General features: G+C 41.7%; 1 protein-coding gene across 1 annotated transcript in view; it reads left to right on the top strand.

Moving 5' to 3' along the window:
• ACBD6 (acyl-CoA binding domain containing 6) overlaps positions 1–26,957 on the top strand; it is a 134,595-nt gene that overhangs the window by 28,323 nt on the left and 79,315 nt on the right. Inside the window, 1 exon segment of the mRNA XM_037145628.2 lies at positions 17,135–17,217. Within this exon segment, the coding sequence (XP_037001523.1) occupies positions 17,135–17,217 (83 nt within the window).

Below are 26,957 nucleotides of genomic sequence, written 5' to 3'. Positions count from 1 at the left end.
TCAGCTGTATGAATTAGATTTTGTTAACCAAGTTGAAAATAAATATGTTCATTTTTTTAAACTATTGCTCAGGCTCGGCCTCGAGACACTGTCTGGGCGCTGCACCATTTCCAGTCTCGCTGTGCGCAGCTGTCCAGGCCATGCGGTCTCACCACGTCCCCGTGCGTGGGAGTGAGACTCACAGCTCTGCCACACGATTTGCAATTTGAGGCCCAAAATATTAGTAACTTTACAGCTTCCCAGCCAATGCTACTTTAAGTTTATTGGTCATGTAGCTTTCAGTATTTAGAGTCCAGCAGAGATGGAAAGGGAGAGAGACTGGGGTGATGTGTTGGCCCTTGGGTACAATTTAAAAATCAAATAAAAAAATGATCAGAGCCCTGGCTGGCGTAGCTCAGTGGATTGAGCGTGGGCCTGTGAACCAGAGTATCGCGGTTCGATTCCCAGTCAGGGCACATGCCTGGGTTGCAGGCCAGTTCCCAGAAGGGGACACACGAGAGGCAACCATACATTGATGTTTCTCTCCCACTCTTTCTCCTTCCCTTCCCCTCTCTCAAAAAATAAATAAATAAAATATATATATTTTAAATGATCAGGGTAATTCTTGAAAGGAAAAAAGCATAAGAAGAAAAGAGATTTTTATCACAAATCTGCATCTGAATTTCTTGGTGCCTGGCCTTGTATGGAAAAGGTTCCAGTCATTTTTTTTAAAGATTTTTAAAATTTATTTATCTTTAGAAGGGAAGGGAAGGAGAGAGGGAGAGAAATATCAATGTATGGTCGCCTCTCGTGTGTCCCCTGCTGGGAACTGGCCTGCAACCCAGGCATGTGCCCTGACTGGGAATTGAACCGCAATACTTTGGTTCACAGGCCGTGCTCAATCCACTGAGCTACACCAGCCAGGGAAAAGATTCTACATTGAAGGTGGTTGTCTTACGGGGCAAGAAAATTTGAAGTGGACGCTGGCAGTGATGCTTGATCGGCTCAGAGACAACAGTGATGGCCATTGGGGGCCACTGTCCCTCCGGCCAGAGCTCAAGAACACAGGGAAACCGGGTGGAACTGCCAACTTTGTCCTATATGCTGAAGCTTCCCTAACCCTGCGAAGTATAATTGTGGGAACTGGGGGTGAGGAACTTGTCGTGTGCCTGCCTTGTCCTTTTCTGTTGTGGCTGTGGGCGGAGGAGCCGGTGAAGATTTCCTGATGCCGACTTTAAGCTCACTAATAGCCTTAAGTATCAGATTGGTAGGTAGCTTGGAGGGATTTCAGGAGACAAGGCAGAACTGACAGTAGCAGAATCCCGTAGTTTCATTGCAGACTCCGGTTGGAAGGGTGAGAAATTACACCTGAAGTTTGTAAGAATGAGCCATCCCCAGAAGAAATGCAAATGCCGATAAATAGTGAAAGACGCTCCATCTCACTGCTAATGAAGAAATGTAAGATAGAACAGTGCATACTTTTGAGCTGATAGGTTGAATTGGAAGGCTTATTGGCAGAGTACAAGGAAATCACGGGCAGGCACGTTTAGTGGAGTGCGAATTGACAGCAGTCTTCTAGGAGACGTTTCTTTGCCGCCTCAAACCTCCTGCCCACTCAGGCTCCTTTGGTGTGAGGACCAGCTTCAGCGGACCAGACTCGTGGAAACTTTGACTCCTTCTCTTCCTTCCAAGATCAGGTGATGGGAGGGCGGGGTGTGATAGAAGCTCTGTCCCTAGCAGCTGCTTGGACATGTTGGGTAGCAAGCCCAGTTCAGGGGGCAAACTTTGACCAAGGAGAGGCAGGTATGGGGGAACTGGTAGTGAAATTGCTTTTCCTTTCTTCCTTTCTGTCTTGCCTCTTCTGAGGCGTGGTGGCTCATTCAGCCTGCCAGTCCTGCGTGACCTAGGTCCGTGAAGACTGCTCAGTAACTGTGCTGTGTTTTATTTGCTCCTCCTCCTTACTTTCCTTACCTCCCTTTCCCTCTCATTTTTACATCCTGGGATTTCACCTCCTAAGAATTCCTAAGCTTGGATGCTTTGCCTCAGGTTCTTTTCCCCAGCAAATGTAGGCTAAGAAACTAACAGTCTCACTCCTGAGCCTCTATTCCACAGAAATACTTGAAAGTTCTAGAAAACATTTGTACGTGGATATATACCTCAATATCGTTTGCCTTCCTGAAGAGTTGGCAGTCATCTCAGTGGTCATCAATAGGGAAATGGTTAAATAATTACATACAGTGGAACACTATCTAGCAATAAAAAGACCAACACAGAAGGTTGTCCGTGGTAGATTATGTGAGATACGGTGCGGGTCAGTATGTTTAGTTTGATGCCATTTTGACAAATGAAGTCACTAGACAAATCAGGTGGGTTTGTGTCTGCATTTGCTTTCCAGAATTTTCCTCTGGGTAAATCTGTGACTACAAACCATGAGCTAGCGTTGCTTCATAGTAAAGGATGGAAACAGAATATGAGACTATTATCCCATAGGGTTTGGGGCAAAAGAATGAACTGTAACTTTAAAATCTATGGAGATTATAACTTTTCTTTCATAGTATTTACTGACATTATAATTGTGCATATTTGTCTCTTCCTTTAAACTTGAAGCTCTAAGAGGTTACGAAAGTGTATCTGTCTGTGTAACCATTGTACTTGTAGTTAGGAGGCAGTGACCAAAAGGTGAATTAATGAACAAATGAGAAATAGTACATATATAGGATGAAGTATGGTATCTGCTTTCTCAGTCACTTGTAGAACTACAGCTGCTGAGCTTTTTGGACATATGATGTTGCTAAAAATGTTTCAGAGCTGTAGAAGTGGAACCAACATTCTCAATTCATTGAATCAAACAGTTTTATTTTCTATGTCCACACCATCTCACAAAGCGAGGTGCTGAGGCACATTCTGTGTCCACATGACGCAGCCTAACTATAAACTCTTGATCAGACCTGTTCTGGGAGGCAGCAGACCAGTAAATCAGTGTTACAAATGATGTGCCCCAAAGGAGCGCTCACCGGTTACTCGAACCAATTTACACACGAGTCGCTCACGACCACTAGAGAGTCCCTGTGAAGTGAATGGCAGGTTTCCTGGTGTTTCAGACTTGCTCCCTCCTCTATGCCAGTTCTTCTAGGTTATCACTGCCAGTCTCTGTGTCAATGTTTCAGCTTTCACTTTTCAATAGGAGAAGCTAGGTGATCTTGACTACAGTGACTAGAAAATGAAAACATTCCACTTAGAAGCCGCAAGTTTTCTGGAGCTCTAGAAAGTGTTTTTTAAGCTTTTTAGTCTGTTATTTCTAGCATAGGCAAACTACTAATATACATAAATTTTAATGAAGATTTGTCATAATTGTTTTAATAATAAAACAAAGTATTTACTTAAAACTTAAATATACCCAATAATACATCCTTAATTTCTTTCTTCAGCAAGTCAGAAAAACCACAGGCCCTGGGAGAGTGCCAGGCTCTCGTTGAATCAGCATTATAATCAAACTGCGAAACCACTCAGATCACTTGGTAGATTGCCAGTGACCGCCAAAAGCCTGTGAACTTAAAAAATTAATTTAGAATATTTTAAATACTGTCTGTAGTAATCCAAATTAGGTAGTAGAAGTGTCATCTATTGTTAGACTTAGATGAATAATTAGTTTGATGTATTTGATATTTTTCTTACTGTAAGAAATGTGATGATGCCTCACCTTTGAAATACTTGAAAATGGGTAACTGTAAAGACATTGTTTAAACTGTGTATTGATCAGCTTTACTTTTATTAGTTTATTCATTATGCTAATAGTCTCTTTTCTAAATGTTCTTTAATGTTCTTCCCAGTCATGAGATTCTATAATTCAGTGGGTGTTAAGAGAGCACACAAAGTGCTAACTGCCTGTGGTTTGCATTGTGCTGCTGTGTTACAGCCGCTTAGTTACACAGTAAGGTTTGATGATACGTTCATTCGATATGACCACAATTGACTCACTCGCCTATTTTTCATTCAGTCAGCTTGCCTGGCATAGTACTAGATTTGGGGATACAAAAGTAAACAGTCCTTTGTCTCAGAGAGATCAAAACCTAGTGAAAGGGAAGAAACATTTAAACCGGTCATCTCTGTGCAGCCCAAAGACTACTAGTGACATTGTGAGCGAAGGGCCGTGGAGCTGCGGGAGTGGCGCTCTGCTTGTCAGAACATTTGAAACTGTGTGTTTTAAAATTTGGTACCTTCTCGGACTTCCGCCAAGATGGAGGTTTAAGGTGGATGTGCCTGCCTCCTCACACAACCAAGTTTAGGGACAACTAAATAATAGCATCAGAAAACACAACCAGAACACGGAAAACTGAACTTTTCGGAAGTCCGCTAACAACAAATTCTTCAGCCCGACCCGTAAGGGGCGAAACCGGCCTCGGGTGAGGAGTTACAAAGGAGGGCTCGGTCGGACCCGGCCTCGGAATCCAGACGCGCGAATCCAGTCGCACGGGTTCCAAACCCAGGATTGGACCTAGTGAGCGACCCAGCAACTCACCGGGTGAGCGACTGCAGAGGAGACAGTGGGGAGGCCCTGCAGCGTGTTGACTGCGGTTGCCTAATTGCGCGCGAGCGAGGGAGTGGGCGGCTGGACCGGCCGTGGCGGTGGCGATTGAGGGCGGCAGCGGCGATAGAGGGCGCCAGCGGCGATAGAGGGCGCCGCCATTTTCCCCGCTCTGACCACGCCCCCACATACAGCGTCACAACCCAGCGACCTGGGACTCCAAGGCGCCGCTTCTCCCACTTAAAGGGCCAGAACAGACCAAAAATGTCACAGGGAGACCTCAAAGCCCCAGAGATAAATCTAAGCGACGAAGAAATAGCAAAACTCTCAGACGCACAGTTTAAAACACTGGTCATCAGCTTCCTCACAGATCTGGTTGACTATAGCCACAAATTAGAGAAACATATGAAGGCTAAATTAAGGGAAATGAATGGAATTCCACAGGAAACCCATAGAGATGAAAAGGAAACTGGGACTCAAATCAATGGAGTGGACCAGAAGAAAGCAAATAATGGCCAAACAGAAAAGAGTCAAGGAGCAAGAATTCAAAGAAATGAGGAGAGTCTTAGGAACCTCCAGGACATCTTGAAACGCTCCAATATCCGAATTATAGGGGTACCAGAAGGGGGAAAGACACAACCACCAGTGGAAAAACTATTTGAACAAATAATAAAAGAAAATTTCCCCAATCTGGCAAAGGAAATAGACTTCCAAGAAATCCAAGAAGCCCAGAGAGTACCAAAAAAGTTGGACTCAAGAAGAAACTCACCAAGGCATATCATAATTACATTAGCCAAAATTAAAATGAAGGAGAGAATCCTAGAAGCAGCAAGAGCTAAGGGGACAATCACCTACAAAGGAGTCCCCATCAGACTGTCAGCAGATTTCTCAAAAGAGACCTTACAGGCAAGAAGGGGCTGGAAAGAGGTATTCCAAGTCATGAAATCTAAAGACCTACAACCAAGATTGCTCTATCCAGCAAAACTTTCATTTAGAATGGAAGGACAGATAAGGTGCTTCTCAGATAAGACCAAATTCAAGGAGTTCATCGTCACCAAGCCCTTATTATATGAAATGTTAAAGGGACTTATCGAAGAAAAAGAAGTTAAAGAAACATGAACAGTGAAAGGACAACAAGCTCACAGTTATTAACAACCACACCTAAAATGAAAGCAAACTAAAAGGACAGCTAGATCAGGAGTGGAAACATAGAAATGAAGATCTCAAGGAGGGTTAGCAACAGGGGAGTGGTAGGAGGAGATGGGGGGAGAAGGTACAGAAAACAAGTAGCATAGACAGTAGATAGAAAATAGATGGGGGGGGGGCAAGAATAGCATGGGAAATATAGAACCTAAAGGACTTGAGACACATGGACATAAACTAAAGGGGGGTAATGGTGGGGTTGGGGGGGCAGGGTGGAGGGGAATGAAGGGGGGAATAGAACAACTGTAACAGCATAATCAATTTAAAAAAATAAATTAATTAAAAAAAAATTTGGTACCTTCTCAGTGAGGTTGTTTATTTTCAAGTCCTTGGTAGCCTGTGTCTCTGTCGCTAATGTTGTAAACCCAGACTTATCGCTGACTGTCCGTGCCCTAAACAGGCTCCTGTCTAGCAGGCTTCCTTGTCGTCCCTCAAATACGATGGGTCCCACGCTGCTCCCTGAAATGCTGCCTTGACCCTTTCGACCTGTGGTGTCATTTGGACCTGATCAATTCCTGTTCACTCCATAAAGCCTCCAGTCCACACCAATCAGCCCCTTGTCTGTAAATCTGCCTTTATCATTTATAGTGAACATTTTAATATTCGATCTTACACCTTTCGGTGATAAGCTCAGTATATGAGAGAGTAAGTGTTTCACAGTACTTACTGTGTTAAACTGAGTTGAACTGGGGAAAGTTAGGGATGTTTGTTAGCAGAAATTATGCCTCATGATGTGGCACATATGCTCTTTGAGTGTGGTTCTAACATTATGTACAGTTTCCATCGTCTTTTTGAAAACATTTCAGTTGCTGAATCATGCTTATTCACCGATGGGCTATTTTGAGCTGTGCTGTAGGAGAGAGATATTAAACGAGGATGTGTATTTTCGACGTTGATAAAAAGTTGATATTTGTAGTACGGCAGGTTTTTATGGAACAGTGCTTTCAATGTTCGTGTATGTTTGTATGTCTTTACATTTATTGTATGAAAATTCTTTTACCTCTCCAATTCATTTTTCCTCCCTCAGAAGAAGCCAGTCATCTGATTCATCTCAGCTTCTCCCCCTCTTTAAGTGATTACAAGTTTTTTCTGACTACTGATTTTAAGTTTCCTTAGCGCTGATCTGATTACTGAGGTCATTTGAGCAAGATTCAACTGACAGGCGAAGGCCGATGTGATTTGTTTCTAGTCTGGTGGGCCAATGAGTCAGTAACCTTTGGTCTGTCACTGAGACCAGGGGAGACAGAATAAGAGACCTTTCTTAGGACTTCGAAGGTGAATGCTGCTGTGACAAGGTTGGTTCCTCTCCAGCAGAGGGACTGGGGACAGTTCAGCCTGCCAGGGTGATGCAGGCCTGACAGAGTAAGCAGGATTCAACGTGTAGAGGACCGCATGTGGCAGGTAGGACTCTACTTGGTAAGGGGACGTATCTTCAGAGTTAGGCCCCGATTGTTGAGGTTTCACTGCCAGGGGACGTTTCTGTCCCAGCCTTTGGCACGTCTGGCCCCTCCTCCTAGGTGTACGCCTGCTGGTCTCCTGGGCTTGTGGCGGTTGGTGAGTTACTGTGGTCTGCGACGTGGGGGGAGGGGCCGAAGGTCTGGTCTAGTCTGCCGTCTTCCTGCTGTTGTTCTGATGAGCTTGCTGTTAATGCTCTTTCAGACGTTTCCAGAGTTTCAGGTTTCCAAGGTTTCTATTTACTATAATTTCCAAATACTCTGTAAGCTTTTGTTATAGTGCGATGTTATGAAAGATCATTTATTTGAACTCTTGCTAAATAAAGGTCAGCATTGGATCATGTACATGGTCCCCTACTTACGATTTTTTGACTTTATGATGGTGCAAAAGTGATACATATTCAAGTAGAAACTACTTTTGGGCTTGTCGGCATGATACTGTCTCGTGATGCTGGACAGCGTCAGTGAGCCGTGGCTCCTGCCAGCCCCGCCACCACGAAGGCAGATGAACAGGACTCCACAGTGAAGTGTTGATGTTGTGTTTCGTGTTTTCACATCCCGTCATGTCCACAAAACGCCCATCTGTGCCCCCTGCTTCTGGTGAGAAGAGGAGGAAGGCAATGACTCTGGAGATGAAACTCTAGACGATTGCCCGACTACAGGCAAGTGTAAGTGTTCTGAGCACATTCGAGGTAGGCTAGGCTAAGTTACAGTGTTTGATAGGTGAGGCGTATTAAATACATTTTTGGATTATGGTATTTGTGATGAGTTTATCAGGACCTTAATCTCTTCGCAATTTGAGGAACCTCAATGTGTGAATCTTTCTGATATTCTTCACAGATAATTCAAAGGTATAGGTGGGAATACCTTTTAGTGTTGCATATTAGTTGTTTCTATTTCATGCTTTAGCAGTTTCTTAGCAAATGAATGTTCTGCTTGCCTGCCGTTCCTCTGACCGGGGCTTTCGCTCTGCCTGGATCAGCTGCATCCAAGGTGAAGTCTGCCATGAATTCTCTTCACATTGACCCTCAACGGTAACAGAAAACACCAAAGCAATTACTGCCCGCACATTCACGGTCCCCTAATCTCCAACCTTGCATGTAATTGCTGTTGTCAGATACAGTCTACCCGAGGTCCTTCCCTGGCGGCAGTCATGCGCACCGTGCCTTGATACAGTTAGAAAATGAAGAGAGAGTTTTTTAAAACTTTTCGAAGCTTTTGCTTATAAACTTACCTACTTTGAAGATTTAAAACTATAAAATTAATTTTGCCCTTTTTTTTGTTTTTAGAAGACTGACCTGAATGTTTGAGAGTAATAAGAAGAGAATAATAAAAAAAATATTTGAAGGTTCATTGACTGTAATTATATTTCTGAATAATTAATTATGAATACATTTTCTTTATGAATTAGTACTGTACTGGCCCGAGTTCAGGAAGTGTCATTCTAAGCTGGTGTTACGTTTTATAAGGATATATATCCTAGCTAAATCCTAACATAATCTAGAATTAATTCTATTTTGTGACTGTAGCGATAGGACAAGGTCATAATCATGTGGCTCTAGATTAGAGATAGCCTGGCAGAGTGATGCCTCTTCGACTCCGGATCTGGAGAGTAAACTTATATTCGACAACAAACCAAATGCATTCTTTTAAATAGCTGACCTTTCTTATTTTAGGTGAAAACTCCTGTTCATGTGATCTTTAAGTTTGCTAGCATCCTTAAACGTAGTTTACTAAGCACATTATGTTTACTAATCATAGTAAGAATGTGATGAGCATAAAAGCTAGTTAAGGTAAATATCTTTCTATCCCTTCACCCACTGTTCCTACCTTTGTGCTCTTTGGGGTTGCCGTTTCCCCTTAATTGAGGCACGTGATGACTTACACACAGTGCAGTGCCCCCATTCGAAGGGTGCGGTTCAGTGGCCTGTAGCATATTCACGAGGTTGTGTGGCCAACACCACAACCGGTTTAGAGCATTTCATCACCTCAGAAAGACACTTCCCATCTCCCCATTGCCCCCAGTCCTAAGCAACCACCAGTCTACTTTATATATCTGCCTATTCTGGACATTTCAAGTAAGTGGAGTCATATTGTATGTGATCTATTGTGATGGGCTTCTTTCAGTTAGTATGGTGTAGCACAGAAGAATGAGGATTGTTCCAAGTTGAAGCATGAATCAGTGCTCCATTTTTTACGGTCAAATAATAATCTGTTGTATGCATACGCTACATTTTACTTATCCATTCACCCACTGACGGATATTGGGGTTATTTCCCCCTTTTGACTAATGTGAATAATGCTACTAAGAACTTTGGTGTGCAGGTGTGTGTGCGGACACATGTCTTCATTTTCCATGGATACGTGCTTAGCAGTGGAAGTGCTGTGTCAGTGGTGACTCTGTGTTAACTTTCTGAGGAACTGCCAGACTGCTTTACGAAGTGGCTACAGCATTTTGCATTCTTATCAACCATACATGATGGTTCCAGTTTCTCTGTACCCTTGCCAACACTTGTTATTTTCTGATTTTTTAATTTTAGTCAATCTAATGGACATAAAGTGGTATCTTAATTTGACTTTCAAACGTGGTTTTTTGATTTGAATTTTTCTAATGATAAATTATATTAAGCATCTTTTTTATGTGCTTATTGGTCATTTGTATATATTTTTTAAAAAATAATATTTCTCTTTTGTAGGATTGTAATCTTATAGCTAGAAAGAACATTCGTGGTTATCTAACTTTCTGTCTCCAACTTATTCTAATATGCAGTCTTTTGGCTTCCATTAGAAGTGATGGAAATATAGTATTTGTTAAGAAATCAGCCCGATTTTTTTTACAGCTCTAGTTATTAGAAGCTTCTTTCTGTGTTATCTATATCCATATTTCTATATAGGTATTCTCTATAGATATTCAGGTGTTAGAAGCCTCTTTCTGTGTGTGTCTGTTTCACTGTTTTGTTGGTAATGTTACTGTTTTCTAATCTGTTCTAATTTTTCTTTCGTGCATTTCATCAGAAATCATTCGCGATCATTGGAGTTCTGGGAAGATGGCAGTGGTTGTAGCATAGTTTTTGATTATTCCCAAATGCTTCCTTTACAGAATAACCAGGAGAGCGCAACCCAAAGCTCTTAGGCAATATCTGTAACAAAACTAGTTGACTAAAGAAAACAGGGACAAACCATCAGCAGCAACAACATTTGTGTATCTTCTGTGTTTCCAGAGGAGAGAACACGAGGGAGTCTGACCGACCTCAGAATGGCTGGAGCCTACGGCTGCCAGTGGTGAGGTTTAGAGGGGTTGTGCACACTTCGATTCACGTCCAAGTACAAGGGGTTCATGGTAAGGGTCTCCAGATCTGCCTGAGCCGCAGAGCTCCCAAGATTAACCTGCCAAAGAAGCCTCACACAGTGGCCTGGGGATTTAGTCAAAACCAAGCAGTAAAAGGATAATAAAGACAAAAGGAAAAAGAAGAACCAGGTAAAAGTAGGAGTGAGGACTGGAGCCAAGCAATTTGAAAGTGTCCTGGAGGCCAGATTTTTAAATACATCATGAAAACAACAGAAAAGAGAGGTACAGGCCCTAAAATCTATTGTGATCCACATTTCTGTCTTAAAAAATCAAGAATGTAAAGATCATGTAAAGATGAGCAACAGGAAGGATTGTGGTTGAAGCCTTATACAAAGTTACTATAGTTCAGGATGGGTTAATATAATCATTGTTACTTTAGCTAACATTTATATAGTATCTACTTTGTGCTGAGCACTGTTTTATTTTATGTATATATATTTAAAATACTTCCAGCACTCATATGAGATAGCTACTATTCCTATTTTTACAAATGAGGAATTTGGGGGACTTCCGCCAAGATGGAGGTTTAGGTGGATGTGCCGTGCCTCCTCACACAACCAAGTTTAGGGACAACTAAATAATAGCATCAGAAAACACAACCAGAACATGGAAAACTGAACTTTTCGGAAGTCCGCTAACAACAAATTCTTCAGCCCGACTGGTAAGGGGAGAAACCAGCGTCTGGTGAGGAGTTGCAAAGGAGGGCTCTGTCAGACCCGGGCGCGGAATCCGGGCGCGCAATCCAGACGCGCGAATCCAGACGCACGGGTTCCAAACCCAGGATTGGACCTAGTGAGCGACCCAGCAACTCACCGGGTGAGCGACTGCAGAGGAGACAGTGGGGAGGCCGTGCAGCGTGTTGACTGTGGTTGCCTAATTGCGCACAAGCGAGGGATTGGGCGGCTGGACCGGCCGTGGCGGCGGCGATTGAGGGCGGCAGCGGCGATAGAGGGCGCCGCCATTTTCCCCGCTCTGACCACGCCCCCACATACAGCGTCACAACCCAGCGACCTGGGAGTCCAAGCCGCCGCTTCTCACATTTAAAGGGCCAGAACAGACCAAAAATGTCGCAGGGAGACCTCAAAGCCCCAGAGATAAATCTAAGCGACGAAGAAATAGCAAAACTCTCAGATGCACAGTTTAAAACACTGGTCATCAGCTTCCTCACAGATCTGGTTGATTATAGCCACAAATTAGAGAAACATATGAAGGCTAAATTAAGGGAAATGAATGGAATTCCACAGGAAACCCATAGAGATGAAAAGGAAACTGGGACTCAAATCAATGGAGTGGACCAGAAGAAAGCAAATAATGGCCAAACAGAAAAGAGTCAAGGAGCAAGAATTCAAAGAAATGAGGAGAGTCTTAGGAACCTCCAGGACATCTTTAAACGCTCCAATATCCAAATTATAGGGGTACCAGAAGGGGGAAAGACACAACCACCAGTGGAAAAACTATTTGAACAAATAATAAAAGAAAATTTCCCCAATCTGGCAAAGGAAATAGACTTCCAAGAAATCCAAGAAGCCCAGAGAGTACCAAAAAAGTTGGACTCAAGAAGAAACACACCAAGGCATATCATAATTACATTAGCCAAAATTAAAATGAAGGAGAGAATCCTAGAAGCAGCAAGAGCTAAGGGGACAATCACCTACAAAGGAGTCCCCATCAGACTGTCAGCAGATTTCTCAAAAGAGACCTTACAGGCAAGAAGGGGCTGGAAAGAAATATTCCAAGTCATGAAATCTAAAGACCTACAACCAAGATTGCTCTACCCAGCAAAACTTTCATTTAGAATGGAAGGACAGATAAGGTGCTTCTCAGATAAGACCAAATTCAAGGAGTTCATCGTCACCAAGCCCTTATTATATGAAATGTTAAAGGGACTTATCGAAGAAAAAGAAGTTAAAGAAACATGAACAGTGAAAGGACAACAAGCTCACAGTTATTAACAACCACACCTAAAACGAAAGCAAACTAAAAGAACAGCTAGATCAGGAGTGGAAATATAGAAATGAAGATCTCAGGGAGGGTTAGCAACAGTGGAGTGGGAGGAGGAGATGGGGGGAGAAGGTACAGAAAATAAGTAGCATAGACAGTAGATAGAAAATAGATGGGGGGGGCAAGAATAGCATGGGAAATATAGAACCTAAAGGACTTGAGACACATGGACATAAACTAAAGGGGGGTAATGGTGGGGATGGGGGGGCAGGGTGGAGGGGAATGAAGGGGGAAATAGAACAACTGTAACAGCATAATCAATTTAAATAAATAAATAAATAAATAAAACAAATGAGGAATTTGAAGCAGAGAGATTACTCAACATTGTACAGCTAGACCTATAAACAAATTAAGCAAAAATAAATAAATAAATAAAGCAATAAAACAGGAGCCAAAAAGGTAGCACATGGAAGGAAGAAACCCTGCCTTGCCTATATTAGCTTGATAACATTTGGAATACTTATTTTTCAGGTGGAAAAGAAAGTTCCACAAGGTTTTAAATCTTGACCCTGCTCCTGATGTGGAGTCCGAATCCAGATGGTAAAGATCCAACCAAAGACGGATCCTTTCCCCTCCCAGTGGAGGGGCATCTCATTGTCTCAGATGATGCAGTCTGAGGCAATGTCAGAATTGGCAAATTTTACCCTGCTGGCTGCCAGGCTGGAGTCTCTTTCTGTAACTGCTGACACGACATAAAAATAACCTAATGGATTTTGAGTAGAGAGAAATGAAATAAACTGCTTAAGCCTTGATGAGAAGCGTTTCCTTGGAGTGGAAATCCAGAGACCACAGCAGCCAGAGTCCCCTCCTTACGGATGAAGTGGGTGGAGGCGGAAACTAATGCGTCTTTGGCAACTTTATTCTGAATTCAATCTGATAATGGCAGATATTTTTTGAAATATAATTTCTGCTTAAGATATAATCTTCCCTTCCCCTCCACCCCCAGAAAAAAAACGTCAGCAGCGTCCTAACATGCTGTGTGGTTTTGCTTCAGAAAGAGGAATTAATCTCAGGAAGAAGAAATATATTTAGAATACACTGTAATCAAATTATGGGGTCATATTTTCCCTAAAGATTTTAATTACAACTGTATTATGCCTGATGTACACAGATATTCATCATATCTTTTTAAGAGGAAAAGTGGAAATAACCTAAATAGACAACTGTCAGATAATGGTTAAATAAATTATGGCGCATTCCTGCGTGGAATGTTATGCTGGCTTTTAAATTAATGTTTGTGGGACTTCTGCTCCTGGGCATGGAGTAATAGGGATGAGATTTACCCTTTTGCCCAAAACAAGAAGAAAACTCAGCACAATAGATGAAATAATAATTTTCAGAAATGGCACTAAAAGTAGTGGGAAACTAGGAGACAAAGGAAGCAGAGGAGTGTAGTGGTCGCCTCAGCTTACTGCCTGGCGGCAGTTTTCAGGCTGCTGCGAAGGGAGGTTCAATCAGAAGAGCATGGCCGTGACACCGATCTGAGCTAGAAAACAGGGGGCCAGGTACCAGGGGGGATGTTCCTGCAGAGGGAGGGTGGTCCAGAGATCTGCTCAGGGGTCCCTGGGACTAAACACTAATGTGTGTGTGTGTGTGTGTGTGTGTGTGTGTGTGTGTGTGTGAGAGAGAGAGAGAGAGAGAGAGAGAGAGAGAGAGAAAGGAACTAACAGGCCAGGAAAAGAAATACGAGAGAGCAGGAGGCCAAACAGTTCTTGGAGCTGACGCAGGACTGAGAGTATTTTGTTTCCTGCTACTCCGAGTGGAAAGAAAATGTAATACATGGGGCCTGTGGCAGCGGCCTCCAAAGGATTGCAACTCAGCGGAGAGGCTGAATTAAGCAGCATGTTAAAGGCTGCTCTGCCATAACAGAGCTTTACAGTGAGTCCTGAAAGGGTCAGATTGATTCCACATAACAGAATTCATGTCAAAACAAAGTCTACCATAATTTAGAGGAACACAACGAAATCACCAAACTAGAGTGTAAAATTTACACTCTCTGGCTTACAGTAAACATCTTCCAAGCATTCAAGGACAGCAGGAAAATATGACCCAAAACCAAGAGAAGAAAAGCTGTCAGTGAAAGCAGAAATAATAGAGATGAAAAGTTATCATAAATATATTCTATATACTCATGAAAGTAGAGAAAAACATGACCATAATGGAGAAATGGGAAGACCCAAAAAGACCCAAATGGAACTTCTATAAAGGAAAAAAATAATATTTGATATGAGAAAATACACTGGGTAGGATTAACAGCATGTTAGACTTTGCATCAGAAGAGATTAGTGAACTTGAATATGCAGCAGGTGAAACTAATAAAAATCAAACACAGAGCAAAAAAAGATTGAATGAGAAATGAACAGAGCCCCAGTGAGCTGTGGGAAAATACCAAGCAATGTCTCATATTGGAGTCCCAAAAGAGAAAAGGCACGAGAAAGAGACAATAAATAAAAATGTAATTAACGATAACTGAAATCGTAAATATTTGACTAAAACTACAAATCAGAGTGTTTCATCATTGACATTTGGGACTCGATAATTCTTTATTGTGGAGGCTGAACCGTACGTTGTAGGATGGTTAGCAGTAACTCCATTGTCTACTCACTAGATGCCAGTGGGACCGCCCATTTGCGACAACTGACCCCAGACATTGCCCAGTACCTTGGGGGAAAAAAGGGGACAACAACCTTCCCTAGTTGATAATCACTGCCATTGACCCATAGATCCAAGAAGCTCAATGAACCCCAAGCAGAAGAAGCACCAAGTCACATCATAATCAATTGGTGAAAACCAGTGAAAATCTAAAAAGCATCCAGATCCCCTCACCTCCCAAAATGATACAGAGGAACCAAGGTAAAAGTACAGCAAGCTTTTCTGAAGCCTGAAATCAGTAGGAGTAAAGTCAAAAGGGGGGAAAAAAAACAAAAAACCCTGTCAACTCATAATTCTATACCATTTAAGATAGCTCTCAAAAATGAAGGCAAAATCTGTTTACCATGATAATGGTCATTTATAAGAAAGCACAAGTGACGTGACATTCAATTGTGAGAGACCAAAAGCTTTTCCCTTAAGATCAGTAATAGGACAATGCCTGATTTCACCACTGCTATTCAACATTGGACTTGTAAATTCTAGCCAGAGCAATTAGACAAGGAAAAGAAGTTTAGCACCCATATTGGAAAGGAAAAAGTAAAACTAGCTCTTTTGACAGATAACATCATCCTACATGTAGAAAATCCAAAAAATTGTTGCAAAAACCACTTGTGTGAATAAATGAGTTCAGCAGATTTGCAAGATGCGAGAGCAACATGCGAACATCAGTTGTGTTTCTATATACCTGCAACGAGCACCCCAGAGTGGGAACTAAAAAAAATTTCATTTACAATAACATCCCAAAGAATAAAATACCTAGAAATAATGTAAACCAAGGAGGTGAAAGATTTTATACTGAAAACTGCACACTAAACCATTGCTGAAACAAATTAAGGAAGACCTAAATAAGTGGAAAGACGTCCCATGTTCATAGACTGTCAGGTTTTACATTGTTAAGATGGTAATACAAGCCAAAGTGACCTACAGAGTCAATGCAGTTTCTCTCAAATCAATTTTTAACTGCCATTTCTGCAGGAGTGAGAAAGCCAATCCTCAGATTCAGATGGACGTGCAGAAAAGGCCCCAAATAGTCAAAACACTATTGAAAAAGAACAAAGTTGGAGGATTCACACTTGCAATTTCAAAACTTGCTGCAAAGCTGCTGTAATAGTAATGATGTGGTGCCAGCGTGAGGATGGGCCAGTACAGTAGCGCACTGAGTCTAAACATAAACCCACACTGCTGAGGCCAGTTGGTCCTCAGTAAGGGTTTCGAGACCATCAGTGCTGCAGGACGTGTGGGCTCTGCAGAGGTTGCAGTTGAAGCTTCTCAGACAGGAGCAACATCCAGGTCCCCTGCTTCCACGTTATGGGTTTTGGGAGGATCTTCTAAATTTCATCATCATCTTGTGCTTTTTGAGAATATCAAGGGGCAGGACCTGGTGAATACTCGATTTTGGAAAGCGTTGCCATAAGTTGGGTTTTTTTTCTTCCTTTTATTCCAGGGTTCTTTTCCTCTCTCCCTTCCACCTTCTCCTTCCTTCTCACCACCTAAAAATATTTTCTTTATGATTGAATTTGAAGTTTTACTATAGTTTAATTTAGTTCCTTTCTTTTGGGGGAACTTTAATTTTGTTAATGTGGGTATGATTTTCTTGATCACCTTTTATATCTGGTATTTACATCTCATATTTTGTTTTCATTGTTCCACACAGACCAGCCGTATTTTCTATAGCGAACATAGCTAAGCTCTTGTAATCAGCTAGGGGAGTGTTGTTTAGGTGACTCCGGAAGCAGTTGTGGAATGACCTTGTGGAACGACCTTAGTTTGCTGGTGGATACTCATTCCACTGCTTTGATGACCCAAGAGTCCCCTTGCCTTTCTGGTGCCATCTTGAACCTGTGACTAGTGCTGTGGAGAAATGGTGAACAGTCAAACTTTGAGTATTCCTTAGCAAAGTAGTATTTGGTAACTGGTTTAAATACACACTGCTCTAATCCATGTGTCGTTTTTCTACCCCTCCCCTCACAGACGCCAGAGAAGAAAGGAAAAGAAGCAGGTACTGGATTTGGCGGACCAGTTGTTAGTTCTCTGTATCATGAAGAAATCATCAGGTAACTTTCTCTTCTGGTCATTGATAATAGGAATATCTGTGTATCTATTCCTATATACATCATGTATATGTAAGTTTGTGTGTATGTATCTTCATATTTTTAATCCTGAAAACTTCATTCTTAAAGAACTTTTTCTTAACTTGACACTGATTTGGTGGTATCTCCAGTAGGATAATAAATGACAGGAAAGAATTTTTAAGGTGTATAATCTTTAAAACCAACAAGTGTCTGATTAATCAACAAGTACCAGACAGTAACCCTGCCTGGCATTTAAATAGTCGGTAGGGCAGGGTTTTGTGTCTCAGGCAATCTAAAGCTGTGGAGTTTTGTTGGTGTCAGTTTTCCTCAAAATACGAGTTTTTAAATGATTTTAATTTTTATAGTTTATTTACTTGGGCTACAAATGAAAAACCACTTTGGGGTGTAAAATGGTTCATGAAGGAAAGTATTGTGGAGGTTCCGCAAAAAAATTGAGCAGAGAATCACTGTAGGACCCAGCAGTTCCAGTTCTGCCTGCCACGGAGTCTGAACGCCATGGAGTCTGAACACCACGTTTCCCCAGCTGCGTTCGTAGCAGCTCCGTCCTTAACAGCCGAGGGGGTAGACGCCGTCCAGGGGGCCAGTGACAGGTGGACAAACAAAAGATAGTATATGCAGTGGAGTGTTAGCCTCAAAAAGGACGGAAATTCCGAAATGTAGCTAGGACATGAATGAACCTTCAGGACATTGTGCTAAGTGAAAATGAGCCAGTCGCAAAAAGATAAATACTGTATGATTCCACTCATATGAGGTATCACGAGCAGTCAGGTTTACAGAAGCAGAAAGTAGGAGGGCGCTGTCGCAGCTGGGGGAGGGGCGGTGGGTGGGAGGAGTTACTTAGTGGCCCGGAGTTTCAGTTCTGCAGGGTGGGAGCGTCCCGAGAGGCCTTGCACAGCAGTGCAAGCGGCCGGCACCGTGTCACTGCTGAATGGTGCACTCACCACTGGTGACCACGGTACGTTTTACATGGTTTTTACCACAACTTAAAAATTGTGGGTCATTTTGTATTATTTCATAAAGGACTTAAATCTTATAATGTATGACATTTTTGGATAATTCTTTTCGTTCATCACTGTGTCTGCGTAAATCAGGGAAAGGTTTCTGTCCTGTTTTAAAGTCACGTGACACCTTCTAAGATTGTTTCTTTACGAATAAAAATGAAATAGGAGTCTCTGATGTGCTTAACCCTTTTTGAATTACCTGAACTTTACTTTTCTTACTCATTAACGTGAAATAAATGAACTTTAATTTTCTAATGGACAGTGGGGATTGGTTAAATTTATTGAAGGGAGATCATGTACCTTCATAGGGTGAAGAGGGAGTGGTACCAAAACTCTATGCTTCAGTCTTGCAGAAGATTTTGCTGGCATTACCCACCACATGAGGACGTGGGGATAAGGGCTCCCAGGCAGCATTCTGGGAGGGAAGCCTTGATACCGCTGTGAATCAAAAACTTTAAATGCCCATCATTTCCAGTTAATGACCAGTTGGTTCGTACTAGGGGTCCTCTGTTGAATCTAATTGGGTAGCAACCACACCCCTTTTCCTTGGATTACGCGTTTAATTTGGGCTGGGATGGGGAAAGGCTTTTGGAGAGTTGAGGGGAATAAAGGCGCCCTCTAAGGCTGCCGCTGGCCTGGAGTGCATTTGCCACCCTGGTCCCTGAGAACAGTGGGCAGCCCCGTGCAGTCCTGAGGAAGCGAAGTTTAAAAACCATTTTCAGAGATTAATCCCCTTCCTCCTTCACCCTTATACATTCAGAAAGTATTTCAGGGTTCTTAACTTGTATTTTTCATCTTTAGAGTCTTCCCCCAAAATGGTGTTTTAGAACCCTAACCCTACCAATCAAAGTTTACAAAATGTTCAAATCAAGTCATTTTTCCTCCATGATAGGAGGGGGGTTAGCCATTCCTTCTCTGTTTTCCTATAGTTCTTGGTTCACACTTTCATTATAGCATTTATCATGTTAGACCACAGTAAATAAAAACTCTGTCCTTCCACTAAACTTTTAGTTTTTGGAGGTCAGAGATCACATTTTATCTCTATATTCTCACCATCTGAGCAAGCGCCCAGAAGTTAGCAGGTACCTAGTGGAAGTCCCCAGGGCTTGGGAGGTATCCGTGGCTGCTTCCCGAAGGGGGAAGCCTTGCCTAGCTTCCTGACTGTGGCTCACACTGCATGAGCCCGGTGGCCCTGTCGCAAAGCAGGGACTGCGCATTGGTTTTCTGGTGATGTGCCTGTCCTCACCTCCTTCCCTCAGCGCTTAAGAAAATGTACAGGCTGTTTTACTTTCCTGGGTAAAGAAACTGAGACAGTTTCTTGACTTTGCTTTTTAAAAACCACCACACATACTTTGGGAGGGGGGCAATTTTTTATTTCATTTTTCAATGACAGTTGACATTTAATATTTTAATTAGTTTTAGGTGTAGAGCATAGTGGTTAGACATTTGTACATTTAGAAAGTGATTCCCCTACTAATTCTAGAATTTACCTGGCTCCATATATAGTTACTACACTATTATTGACTGTATCCCCTATGCTGCATTTTTTATTTAGTATACATATTTTTTATTGTTTTTCAATTAACAGTTATCCACATTTCCCCCCATTATTCTCCCCTGCCATACTTACTAATAATATCAATCACTTATCTGTAAGTAATAACGAGCCTTATTTTGTGCACCAGTTTCTTTAAGGGCTCCCAGACTCTAGTATTTTTCCAAATGACATGCTGTGTGCACTTTCTTTTGTGCCGGCCAGTGACCTGATTGCTATGTCTCTACCGAACAGGAAGCACATCAGATGCACCCCAGTCGAAGTGAGAGTAGATGTCTGGAAAATCCAAGTGTTCCTGAGAAGAGTTCACCTCCCCGCTCGCTTATCCTTCGTCCAATTTCTAAATAAGTGATTCTTTGTTTTAAATCAGTATTTAGAATTTGATCATAAGAAATAGTAACAAATAACATCTCATATATATGTATATTTTAAAGATTTTATTTATTTCATTTTTAGACAGAGGAGAAGGGAAGGAGAAAGAGGGAGAGAAATATCAATGTGTAGTTGCCTCTCACATGCCCCCACCTGGGCACCTGGCCCACAAGCCAGGCACATGCTCTGACTGGGAATCAAACCAGTGACCCTTCAGTTTGCAGGCCGGAGCTCAGTCCACTGAGCCACACCAGCCAGGGCAACATCATGTATTTTTATAGAGATTTTAATTCAACTCAACGTACATTTATTATGAATTTGTGAGACAAAACACTGTGAATATCTGGGCATCTCAGCTTCGTCTGAACACACTTTTAATAGTGTGTTCACCGTTGACGTCTGCATGTGTATTTAGTAACATGAGTTAATCGAATGACGGGAACCTTTGCTGTGGGCAGAACTGGTTAGTCTTGGCCTTATTTCATTAACTCATCTAAATATTTTTTTGTGATATGATTTAAGTCTCTGTATTCCAGAACACGTTGTTATGATATGAAACAGTAAGAAACATGAAGATGAGAGCCACTGGAAAGCCTTTTAACTGTCACAAACAGTAATCTTACTACAGCAACTACTAGTTTTCCTATATAGAGAATTTGTTTTATAATTGAACACAATTCCAGCATAACAAACTAGATTCATGATAAAAAATACTCTACATTGAAATGTTGGGCTACTCCAGTGAAGGACCAGATGTACCCCTATTGTTTTTTGTCTTTGTTGTTTTCAGATTTTATTTGCTTGCTTTTAGAGAGAGGGGAAGGGAGGGAGAAAGAGAAGGAGAAGAATGTCAGTGTGTGAGAGATACTTCTATCAGTTGCCTCTCGCACACTGCGGACGTGGCCTGCAGCCCAGGCATGTGTCCTGACTGGGGATGGAACTGGCGAGCTTTCAGTCCGCAGGTTGGCACTCACTCCACTGAGCTACGCCAGTTAGGGCCCTGTTGTTTCTTAAGTAGAAGGATGTAGTTACAACATTGAAAGGGGGCTATTTGTTGACTTTTATGTAGCCAAATATTGCTTGTATTTTGGTGACATATAGTAGGTGGTGTTTTAGTTTTCCAAGAGAAAGTTCTGTTTTAACTGAAGTTAATTGCAGTTTCTTGGCAGAATTTTATGTTCAGCTGAAGATGAAAGTAACAGTAGGTTTTAGAGTTTCAGAAACCAAATGGTAAACTTGAATGAAAGGAAAAGTTTTCATCTGTAGAACCATTCTTTTTTAAAAAGATCATTAAAAGTGTACTTGGAGTTCTGTTTCGGATACTTTAATGAGTAAACCTGTAGTTTTTCTCACATTTTTAAAGATCAGGAAAACCACGGTTGAATAAATCAGTTTCACAAGGCCGAGGCCCCACTGTCGTGGCCACTTTCCTGACAGTGCGCACCATAGGTGACAAGCTAAGGGCCCACTTCAGTTTTATCATGGATTTTTTGAGCCATGGACCACCAGGGCCAGTTCTGGGCTTGCCCCATGCCTGTTTTGGCTCTGACCTGTATTCCACCCTGTCACAGACAGTGACAGTATAGTCATAGATGCAGATCTCTGAGTGCATATTCCAGAGCCCTGACACCAGTTTCTTCTTCTGAAGCTAGTTAATCCTTCTGTAATATAGTGGAAGCGATATAATGTGGGGCTAATGAAGTACAAAAATTATGGAGCCCAACTGCCAGCATTCAAATGTTGGTTCCACCACTTCTTAGCGCTGTGACCTTGGACAAGTTACTTATCTGTAAAACGGGGTGACTCCAGTACCTTTCTCATATGGTGCGTATGTGGGTATAGGAACACATACACGCAGGCATCCTAGAACAGTGTCCGGCACAAAACAAGTTACAATGACCCTGTTGTCACTGTTCACTTTCATAGTATTGCTACTGAGAGTCCCCACAGTCAAGACTCCAGACATAGGCTTATGTTGGGGGCTAAAATCACATGTCAGTCTGGTAATAGGATGTGGAACAGGTTGTTTGCTTTTTCAGAAGAAATTGAAAAACGGGAGGGAGGACCAATACTGTTAGGTCTGCGTTTGAAACTATAGAAGCAAGAGAGTAAGAAATCCGTAACTCACACAGTTACTCTAGTCTTGAGATCAGCTGTGGTTCATTCATACTGTAGACTGGCAGGAAAAGCTCTGCTTGGTAAGCCCTGGGCTTTGCCAAGAGCCAGTCGGTTCTCTACTACATGTGCTGACTTAACAAGAAAACACTTTGGGTGACTTGCATACGTAGGTTTTATCTAGAAGTTGGCACATAAATTGAGAATTAGAGCAAGAATTAAAAATACAACAAATGAAGCATGTACAGATCCATCTCACCCCGTGGTAAGATTTGATCTTCCCTGTTATGTTCTGCAGCTTGATGCTATGCAATCTATCAGAATTTTATTAATCCCACTTACACAGGCAGCCATCTGGACCTTCTCTAAGCAAGACCAGAGCCTATACAGCTAAAATGATTGATGGGCTCTGGAATTGATTAGTTGTTCTGTGAGACAAATGAACTGTTTTGGCAGAAAATACCAGAGGTCACTGCTGTGGTCAGACACAAGAGCCTGTAGAATTTTAAAAAGATTCTTTCACCATTGACTTACAGAGTTAAAAATTTTAAACAGTAATGGATTTTGAAAATATTTTTGAAATATCTTTCCATTGGCTGCTCTCTAGTTCTGATTATAAAATGGAAGATAAAAGTATTAAGAACTAGAATGAACGTGGTTATTTTATACTTTAATTTTGTACTTTTTGATGAAAATATGAGCTGGAATGAAAGTGGTACACAAACATACTCTGAAATTTTTTTGAAAAGGGTATGTTTGGAGACAAAGCTACAACAAATAATGTTTTACTGTAAGTGACTTATAAAATGGTATGAAATTCCATGTAGTTATTTATTCAGAAGTTCATTGTTAGATAGGAATACTGTTTTGTGGGGTTTTTTCTTTATTTTTCTGTTTTTAATCTGTGTAGGACTCTGATGCTTCAATAGTATGTGTTTTTAAAGAATTGAATATTTAGATTTTTATGCTTTCAATAGGTTAAGTCATTCTGGAACACCTTGGTCTCATCAACACGACCGCCCTAGCACCAAAAAGATTATCCTGCTTCCTTTCGTGTGTGTGGCTGGTAATAGTGAAATCCTTACCTGTTTCACTATATTGCCCACCATCAACATTGTGTTAACACTTTGGTGATAGGTGATAAATTGGATGACATATGTCTTGTTTCATTCTGGTTATCCTTTGAGGACTACACAAGTGTGGATAGGCAAGAGGGACACTCCCCCTTGAGAATCTGACTGCTCAGAATGAACTTGAGTTATGGATTTATTCAGCCTGTAAAACCTCAGCTGGCATAAATGATTGAGAAAGCAAAGGTTTGTCTGCGGTGCATACCTCAGGGACTCGTGCCTCCCTCCCTCCTCTCCACCTCCCTTTCTTATGAAAATGATCCCAGTTGCACTCCTAGATAATAACACACCAAGCAATTAAAAGCCATGGGTGGCTGGAGAGCGGAGAAAAGGTTTAGTTAATGAGCTTTTCCTCTTCCAGTGCCCAGGAGAGCCTCAGGAATGACAAGGCGATTAAAGCGAAGAGATAATTATAGATTATGTGAAAATGGGTCCCTTGAGACCGGCGGGTCTGGACATAAACAGTAACTGTTGTGAGAGCCTGTTGGCTCTCACAGTCACCTTTTCTTAGGCGCTTTCCTCGGCTCCCGTGTCCTCAGTGCCATGGTGCCAGCCACGCAGATAGGCAGGTCCACTCGTCTGTGGGTTGGCAGCCCTTTCTGAGCAAGAGGGTCATTCGTCAGCTGAAACCAGCCCGTCATCTCTTCCTCTCCTTTCTCGTATCTTCCCCCTCTTCTTTTTCTCCACTTTGTTCTCTTCTCCATCTACCCTTTCTGCACTTACCTTTCTCTTTCTTACATCCTTGTCTGTGTGTAGCACCTGTGAAATGCTAGGCACTTAGACTTGTTTACAAAGTTGTGTGTGTGTGTGGGTGCACACACGTGTACAGATGTATAAACTTCTGGGCGTGCCATTCCCGGGTCTCTGTGTAATACTGTCCTACCTGCATCCCCTAACGTATCAGAGATTCTGTTTCTTCAGGTTCCAGAATAATCCACATTCGGCTATGTTTTGTTACTGTCACAATCGTCCCTTTGCATTGTCATCGCTGCTCTTAAACAGTCATCATCTCTTGGCCAGGACACACAGAACGGTTTGGGGACTGGATTTCCCACTTCCTGTGCTGTCTCTCCCCCAGATTTATAACTCAGATCTCATCGTATCACCCTTCTGCTTAAAGCCTTTTAATGATTTCCCATAGCACTTAGGATAAAATTTAAAAACCCTTTAACATGTCTTACAGGGCCTTTCCCCATCTCCATCCAATGCCAGTTTCCTCCCCCAACCACCCCTTTGTTCACTCCACTCCAACCGCATTGGCTTATTTTTATTTCCTTGAAAGTCAGATTAATATTTGTTAGATGAATTGACTGACCCCATGTAAGGATTCATGAGATATGACCCCAGCTTACAATGTATGCTAAAATCCTATGGTAATGATGTCAGCTGACATTTATGGACCACTTACATGCTAGTAATTATACTACGCTTGTGACGTATTATTTCACGTAATCTTCAGAAGGATCTTATGAGACGTAGGTATTATTAATATTCGCATCTTTCAGCTGAGGAAACTGAGACTGAGAGAGGTGAGGTCTCCTGCCCGACGTCACATGGGCAGCAGCTCTGTTCTCACTGCTGTGCTCTGCCAGTCCTGAAACGTCCGAGGAGTCACTGTGCTGTCCCACTGATGACATTCAGTCTGGCAGTTTCTATTATATTAATAATAGTAAATATCTTCAGTTTAAATATTTTAAATTGAATCCCATTCCACTTAGTGTTTTTAAAGATGTGCTTTCCTGGTAAAATTAGAGACTGCAGCCTTTCATTTATCAATATACTGATGATGATGTTTTCTTTGGATTAATTGTTTTTATTGATTTTAGACTTACCTTAATGGTTGAGAATATAACTCAGCTTTGCAGAGCCCGTTAGTCAAGGGATTTGATAGATTTTTCTGATGTGGCCCTGGTTTTGCAAGAATTGATCAGAATTGAACTGTGTTTTTTCATATAAGCATTGGAAGTATCAGAAATTTTCAACCAACTTTTAGAGTTAAGCATGTTTTAAGCGATGAAAATGCATTTTCAGTGACTAGTATCTTTTAAGTCATGGCTAAATAACTTTTCCAATATAATAAGTTATGTACAAGAAGTATACATAGATTTTTTTTTTGGTCATTGCTTGCTTGAAAAATGTGAGAAAAATATGTTAATTACATTAACAACATAAATAAGATAATAAATGCAACTTTTTATATGAGGCTTTTAGAATTTTCTAGTCCTAAAACTAGGTACACTGCTGATTTATCACAGTCTGGAAATAATTATTACTTGGTGGAAGAAGTTGCCATTATCACACAGCAGGAGCGGATGGGGGCTAAGGAGTTATTTCCCATGACTGAAACCAGCTGCAGATCTAGTAGCTTCTGGGTTCGAGGATCGTGGTTCAGTGTGCAGGGGTGGGCAAAAGGAGGTTTACAGTTCTAATACAAACACATAGCACAATAATAAATAATACTACGAGCACATAAACTTATGCATGCTCACCACTGTAACCCTCCTTTTGCCCACCTCTGTGTGTGAACTCTTTCAGTCTTTGTTCACTTGCTCACTTGGCACTGTCTGTTCTGAACCTACCCTGCTACTTCACTGACTCTGAGCACCACAGGTTGTGGAGTACTGTTGTTTAAATACCATCAGGGGAAACATCCCGCTGAGCAATGGTAAGATACTACACATGCCAAGATCTATCAGAGATGTAAAAATGTGGAGGAAATTGTATTTCAGAATCAGTGGAATATGGCAACTGAAGAACAATGTCTAAATGTCTATTTGTCATCTAGGATTTCAAGAATTATTTTAAGAACAACACAACAAATGACAAAAAAAAAACCCAAACCCAAAACTTTTGTAAATGCCTGGATCTGAGCGCTAGGCTTCCTGAGCACAGTTACTGCCCAAGTGTTCCTCCTCCAGGGCTTAGGCTCTGGATATTTTAGAAAGGGCATAGGTACTATTGGCAAGACTTTACCTGGGGATCATAGTGTAGGCACTCACTTACGGTCTTTGGTAAGATTGAGACTCGAAACAGTGTTTCACAAGGTGAACTTAGCATCTAAAGTTTGAATTAGATCTTAATTAAGAGTGGGAACTTTTTGGGTGCTAAGTGCGACAGCCACGACTACTATTTAATCCCCAAGTTAGGAGTTGACTTCACCTGTTTTGCTGCTCCCAGGGAAGCCTTCCACCAGCTTCACAGAAAACCAGTGAGCAAGAACAGACTCAGGGGAGTGCAGCTGTCAGTACAATGAAGTGTGTCAGTGTACATTGTTTATGCTCATAAGTGAAGACATGCTTTTTTAAAATGCAGAGAATATCTTGATTTCTTGGTGGACATTTTATCCGACTTCTAAAATATTGATGGCTTAGTAATATCAGATATTATATCAAATAAAGATTGTATATTTACATATACATTCATAGCATATAAAGATTATATAAAAAGAATCAACGCTAGACTTTGGGCTCTTCTTGTATTTGGCTCGTTCAATAGGATGTTAAAAATCTTTGCCAAGTGAGGTCAGTG

Source organism: Artibeus jamaicensis, unplaced genomic scaffold (assembly GCF_021234435.1).
Source record: "Artibeus jamaicensis isolate MK-2021 breed Jamaican fruit bat unplaced genomic scaffold, CSHL_Jam_final contig_327, whole genome shotgun sequence".
NCBI lineage: Eukaryota > Metazoa > Chordata > Mammalia > Chiroptera > Phyllostomidae > Artibeus > Artibeus jamaicensis.
This window is presented reverse-complemented; position numbering and strand designations above follow the sequence as displayed.